Source organism: Poecilia mexicana, unplaced genomic scaffold (genome assembly GCF_051168715.1).
Source record: "Poecilia mexicana isolate PSO_F unplaced genomic scaffold, ASM5116871v1 scaffold_6, whole genome shotgun sequence".
In the NCBI taxonomy this organism is placed as follows: Eukaryota; Metazoa; Chordata; class Actinopteri; order Cyprinodontiformes; family Poeciliidae; genus Poecilia; species Poecilia mexicana.
In genome coordinates this window covers 9,595,091-9,601,803 of record NW_028263375.1, presented here as the reverse complement: position 1 = coordinate 9,601,803, position 6,713 = coordinate 9,595,091, and the positions used below count along the sequence as shown (strand labels likewise).

General features: G+C 36.2%; 1 protein-coding gene across 1 annotated transcript; it reads left to right on the top strand.

Moving 5' to 3' along the window:
• Positions 1-88: 88 nt before the first annotated feature.
• galk2 (galactokinase 2) lies at positions 89-6,396 on the top strand. Its single transcript, XM_015011441.2, has 10 exons — positions 89-326; positions 414-502; positions 1,162-1,285; positions 1,392-1,485; positions 2,004-2,150; positions 2,553-2,651; positions 2,744-2,896; positions 3,847-4,057; positions 4,490-4,691; positions 5,630-6,396. Exons 1-10 carry the CDS (start codon positions 277-279, stop codon positions 5,835-5,837), a joined length of 1,377 nt encoding a protein of 458 aa, XP_014866927.1. The 5' UTR covers positions 89-276; the 3' UTR covers positions 5,838-6,396.
• Positions 6,397-6,713: the final 317 nt, after the last annotated feature.

Genomic DNA, 6,713 nt, shown 5'->3' with positions numbered 1-6,713 from the left:
GTCCAGTTTGAAGTCGCTTCGCTTTCTACGGTGGCCAGTGTAGGTCATTTCTCTTTCCATTTCCGCGTCTTGGCTCTGCAGCTGTTCCTGAGTCAGCTCCCTAATCACACAGCAGCTAAATGGAATGAGTAAATGTGGCTTCAGCATATCGGAGGTCAGCGGTTTCATATCCGGGATTTCTGTGGGACAGTCAGCTGACAGCAGTCAGGCTGCTGTGTGAGTGAGAACTTCGACAAGAAACTGATTATAAACCAAGTAATCTCTGATCAAGTAAACATGGCATCTAATCCACCCAAACTGAAGATTGAGATAACTTCCAATGAAAGGTGAGAAGCAATGAATGGGACCGATTGTCCGGTGTTGAAATGAGCAATGCATGCTTACCAATTTTTTTTTATTTTCTTCATGCACAGGCTGAAAAACTTGAAGGATCATTTTGAAGCAAAGTTTGGAGAATCTCCTCTCTTCTATGCATGTGCACCTGGAAGGGTAAATCTAATAGGTAATTTAATAACTTAAAAGGTCATTTAAGACTTTGACCACCTTAAAGTTTTACTACATGTCAATTTTGTTCCCTTTTTTATATTCAGATTGTTCTGTGTCACTAAATGAGGTTGTCTAAACCCATTAAACCACATTTAACATGTTAAACTGCTGAGGTTTTTCTATACATTATGAAAGTACTAATACGGTACTCCCAGTATTTTTTTATTTGTTGTACATTTAATTTGTTCATTTGATTTTTATTTAACATAACATGTAATGGTACATAACTATGAAGTGGAAAGTCAAATATATGAGTGAATTTTATTTTACTTTTTACGAAATAAAAATATAAATGTATGACATGTAATAAATACTTTCTAGAACAATTTTTCAATGAAACATTGGATTTATAATTAAATTGAATGAGACAAAGTTGGACTCTGTTTACTAAGTCGATTAAATTGGTTACAATTGTCGAAGCAGTTTTAGTCTGACACAAAAGTAAAAAGTTAAAACCTTAAAGACATTTAACCTAAATACTTTGGATAACTAATCAGAGATTTTAGATAGGGGTATTTCTAGTATTATAGAACTCGAGTAGCTAAAATATGGAACCAGAAGTTCCAAAACAATTGAATTATTTCAGATTAATTGTAAGTTATTGTTTTTCACCAGGCGAACACATTGACTACTGTGGATACTCAGTCCTGCCGATGGCCATCGAGCAGAACATCCTGGCCGCCGTGTCTGTGAACAACTCCGGAACGATCCAGCTGGCAAACACAAATCCTCAGTACCAGTAAGACGGCAACAATTTTATTTTATATTTTTGCAACTTTAATTAAGGGTTTTCAAAAATATCGGTGTTGCTTTATGTTTTTTAAAGGCTTTTTGTTTATTTGCAGGGATTTTAAAGTGTCCTGCTCAGAGGACATCGTCATAGACAGAGAAAATCCACAGTGGTATTATTATTTTCTCTGTGGAGTCAAAGGTATCCAGGTAAAACTGTGGCTATAATAAATACGATTTAAAGCAAAAACAGTTGAATAAAAAAGGCATACATCTTCTTTTTTCAATGGCTGACGTTAAACTTCTCTTGTTTTAGGTCAGTTAGAATTAGCAAAATTATTTCTATTTGCTAAATGACAAAATAATGAGAGAAATAATTTGTAAGATTCATCACTAAAACCAGAATTTTATATACAGAATGCTTGTTATTTCTTTTATGCAATGATCAATGATGCTTTCATGGCTTTGAAAACTTCTGGTTAAATGGAGGCGCACTTCTAGATCTATTTTTACCCTATTTTATATAATTTATATTTGCTAAATAGAAATAAGTTTGATTATTCTAACTGACCTGAAACAAAGAAAGTTTGATCGGCTTTAACTTCAGACAGTGAGAAGAAAATTTATTCTGTAAACTTTCTTTTTTAACTGTATTGTGTAGTTATTAAATGTAATGTTCTTTCACTATCCTACAGTATTTTATCTTGATCTGATTTTATTTTCTCCAGGAGAAGTTTGGGATCAGTCGTCTAGCTGGAATGTCTTGTGTTGTTGATGGAACCATTCCTCCCAGTTCTGGTCTGTCCAGTTCAAGTGCCTTAGTTTGCTGTTCTGGCCTCTTAACGATGGAGGCGAACCAGAAATCTCTTTCTAAGGTAAAAACAAAACAAAACAAAAAAATACTTGCTTTAGTTTGAAAATGTTCTCAAAACAACAATATTATCATTTATCGTCGCATTAACTGGGATAATTTATCATTTTCCAGTGCTTTGTGTTGTTCCTGCCAACAAATTCCCAATAAAATATATTAAATTTGTAGTTTAATGCAAAAAAAATAAATAAAAAATCAGAAATCAAAATTTCAAAAGCTATGAATGCTGGGGCAAAGAAGTTCTTAAGTGGGGGGCAAAAACCCAAGAAAATTATCCATCAAATTAAGACAATCCCTTTGTGCGCTTGCCTTTCCATTCCTCAATGTAAGGAAGTATTTTGTGGAGCGTTTATGAGTGTTTATTGCTTCTTTACTCTGTTTTAGTCCTCTGTAATCTCCCCTAAAGGTGGATCTGGCTGAGATATGCACCAAAAGTGAGCGCTACATCGGGACAGAGGGAGGAGGCATGGACCAGTCCATTTCATTCCTGGCAGAGAAAGGAACTGTATGAAGCTGTTTTTTTCCCCACCACTGCGATGTTTCTACATTCAGATGGTTAATGTTTATTGAAATGACAGAATTTCAACCACTTATCAGGCGAAGCTGATAGAGTTCCAGCCTCTGAGGGCCACCGATGTCCAGCTCCCAGACGGGGCCGTGTTCGTGATCTCCAACTGCTGTGTTGAGATGAACAAAGCTGCTTCTTCTCACTACAACATCCGGGTGGTGGAATGTCGGATTGCAACAAAGGTGCATCTGAAGCTGAAACAAGCTGAAAAAAGCATTGCGACTTATTCTTTCATCCTGAATTTGTAATCTTACAGTATTTTAGGCATTTCCCTGCTTCAGCACACATGGTTTCAGTTGATGTCTGGTCAACAGGCTGAATACTCTGAATGGGGTGTGTGGAAGCAGGGAAAAATCTAAAATATGCATTTTAGATTGGGAAACACTGATCTAATATAGTAACAACCTACCAGGGATGCAAGTTATCGATTACTGAGTTAATCTGAAGTTGATTGCTCTCATCTATCGATTAGCTACTTTAAAAGTGGCTACTCTTGTATCAACTGGACCGACTAACTTTCCATAACATGAAGAACTACATTTTTCAAAAAGAAGCACATTATTATATGTTAACTTTCTGTGTTAGCTTTGCTAAATGCTAACACAAAAGTGTTTTTCTCACATTATTGCACTTAGAAAGCCCTCAAAATAAACCGCGCTTATATTCCTTACGTCATTTGCCATTATTTTTGCAATTTTTCTGAGCTATCGGTTCATAGCAAATCATTAACTATTGGTCGAAAAGCTGACGCTGTTCCGTCATGCAGCTCGACTGAATGACCGCTATTCTTAAGTTGACAACTAAAGAAGCTTGGCAGGTGTTTATATTTCAAAACAGAACTGCTTAAAGCGCAGTTAGCGTTCAACAGCAGACTGTTTTCGACCGTTTCCCTTTCCAGTTACGGCATGGTCGCCGCCATCTTTAATTCTGTAGCAAGGGATCCGCTTAAGGATGACCAGCGGCGCCCTCTGCTGGATGGCGGCTAAACTGCAACGCTGAAAGAATGTCTAGCGGACATTATTAGTTAATCGAATGAAAAAAAAAAAATCTAATAAATAATTAATAGTTATTTGATTGCTTGCTTACATCCCTAGTTTACACAACTTCATGGTATGTTAAATGTTTGGCGCAGATGTTGGCGAAGGCTCGAGGTCTGGATCCAAGCAGGTTGATGAAGCTTTCTCAGGTTCAGACGGAGCTGAAGGCCTCCCTGGAGGAGATGCTGGCCCTGGTGGACGAGGTGCTGCATCCCGAGCCGTACAGTTGTGAGGAGATATGTAAAGTTCTGGGCATCTCCACCGAGCAGATGTGCACAGAGCTGCTGAGCGCTAACACTCAGCATGGTGGGTAACTGAACACATCTGCACAATCTGGAGTAAAGTCACCCGATTTAGTCAAACATCTTTGGTATAATTGAAGCAACCAGTATCCAGTAATGTTGCTCACAAATCAGCCATTTAGGGCTGCAGTTAGTGATTATTTTAGTAATCAATTATTTTGTCAATTAATCAAAATGTCTGATTCTGAAGATTTTTCATTGAGAAAATGTGATTAAAATCGGAAATTGAATTCATTATGATATTGCCCACCCCTATTTTCAATATTAAACAACAATTAAGTTGGGTCACACTTAAAATGACGCAATATCACAGTTTGTTCTGTATATTAAAAAAATTGGAAAATTATATTTAACCCCACAAAACTGTGGATTTTTCTAAATCAGACCATTAAAATGATTAATTTTAAGTTGTTTTTTTTTTCTATTTGTTTCTCAGTAACAAACTTCAAGCTTCACCAGCGAGCCAAGCATGTGTACGGTGAAGCTGAACGCGTGATGAGGTTTAAAAGCATTTGCGACGCTGGAGCTGCAGGATCCATAGCGCTGCTGGGAGAGCTGATGAACCAGAGCCATGCGAGCTGCAGAGACCAGTACGAGTGCAGCTGCCCAGAACTGGACCGGCTGGTGGACATCTGTCTGTGAGTACAGCAAGACAAACCAACACAAAAAGAGATTTTTAAATAAATAAACTGGAATAAAATAAAAATTCATGAATTTGGTAGCTGAAAAATATTTGATTCTATTATAATGTCTATAGATGATTCTAGTAAATGAAGTTCAATTTTTAGGGGTTGTTTTGGATCATAAAACGAAAACTCTGAATCTATTGGACTTCTAAATAAATATATAGAATAATCATATGCTTTTGATTTTTCATATCTGATTTATTGCATAGAGATTTGGGGCAACACATATGGATTATTAAAAAAGATTCTGTCTTAAATTTCAAAAGTTTGACATTAATTTTCTGACATCAAAAGTCAGAATTCTCTGGTTAAAATCAGAATTTTGAGGGAAAAATGCCAGAATTCCCTTCTTTTAGTTTTCTGTCCCTATTGTAGGACACAGCATTAAAAAACTTTGTCCTTAGTGTCATTTAGGAGTTTGAAGACTTCCTAAAAATAATCTGTAAACTAAGCAACAAATAAACTCCTTCAGCTGAACTCATGTACCTCTAGTGCCACCTTGTGGTCAAACTTTGAAACTGTGTGTAATCAATATCAGTTTTTCTTTTTGACTTCATGAACAAAAAAGGCAAACTTTATTGTAATTTACTGAGTTACTGTATACCTAGTTCCTTTTACAAAAATCGTAAGTGTGCATTTTTATTTTTACTGCCCTGTGTTTTACAGCTAGCATGATCAATTTGCCATCACTCACACACACACACACACACACACACACACACACAGGTCCAGCTATTGATTTCAGCTTTTACCACTGCAAGCGACTGACTCAGTAAAACCTCTTTCAGTTCAATAAAACAGTATCTCTCTCACATTGATTTTTCATAAAGATTAATGGCGCTGAAAGCTTCGCCGTAGTACCAACTCTTCGTTGTTTCTTCTGGTTGCAGGAAGTCGGGAGCCGTCGGCTCCAGGTTGACCGGAGCGGGCTGGGGAGGCTGTGCCGTTTCCATGGTTACCAGCGAGAAGGCGGCGTCTTTCCTCCGAGCCGTCAGAGATGCTTACTACACGCCGGACCCGCGCAGAGCGGCCATGGAGAAACAAAGTCTGTTTGTGACGAAGCCGGCGGGCGGAGCTGCAGTCCTACTGGAGGAGTGAATTATACAACCGATGTTTACTTGTTTATTTTGCAAACAAATCAACTACAACAAATGCAAACTGTAATTTTTATTTTACATTCAGGAGGTGGAAATTAGGATGCTAATTTTTTTTTTTTTGCTTTTCTACAGATAAGGGCCAAATATACACTTTTGTGATATTTTCTAAAAATTAATCTGGGAGATGATGTCAGATGATTTTGTACCCAAAAATAAAATCAAGCTGTAAAATAAACTCTGTATTTGTAGTGTATAAAATACTGATGCACTTTATTAAGGGATAAGTAATGTATAAACAACTTTAATTAAAAGGCAAAAGAATAAAAACACACAGTTCAATTCGCTAAACCTAAAATAAAATGAATGGAAACTGTAATTTAAAAAAAAACAACTGGAAATTATGGTGCTAATTTCTTTTTTCTTTTCTACAAATGGTTACATATGGGCAAAATATCCATCTGTAAGTGTGATATGTATTTTTTTTAATTATTTTTTAAATTAATCTGGGAGATGATGTCAAATGATTTTCCACCCAAAAATAAAACCAAACTCAGAAAATGTTTTGCATTTGTAGTGTATACATTTCTGCTGCACTTTAAGAATAAATAAAGTAGAAAAAAGTTTAATCAAAAGGAAAATCATAACCTGGCAATATTATTTTTTTAAGACAAGTTTCAATTTGTGAAAACCTCTATATGGGTTTTGCCTTCTGGGCTGTTTAATTCACTAAACTAATCAAAACTATTTTTTAATATTGAGGGGCTGGGAATTATGGTGTTAATTTCTTTTTTACTCTTCCACATATGGTAAAACAGGAACAAAGAACTAAAAGAACAAATAAGGAACAAACCAAGGATGGATTTTAAAAAATGAAGAA

Bases quoted from the DNA above. Each gene is read 5' to 3' on its own strand.
- galk2 (XM_015011441.2), top strand. From the start codon at position 277: ATGGCATCTAATCCACCCAAACTGAAGATTGAGATAACTTCCAATGAA. The intron at 503-1,161 runs GTAATTTAATAA...GTTTTTCACCAG, and splicing joins TGGAAGGGTAAATCTAATAG to GCGAACACATTGACTACTGT. The intron at 2,652-2,743 runs GTATGAAGCTGT...ACCACTTATCAG, and splicing joins TCCTGGCAGAGAAAGGAACT to GCGAAGCTGATAGAGTTCCA.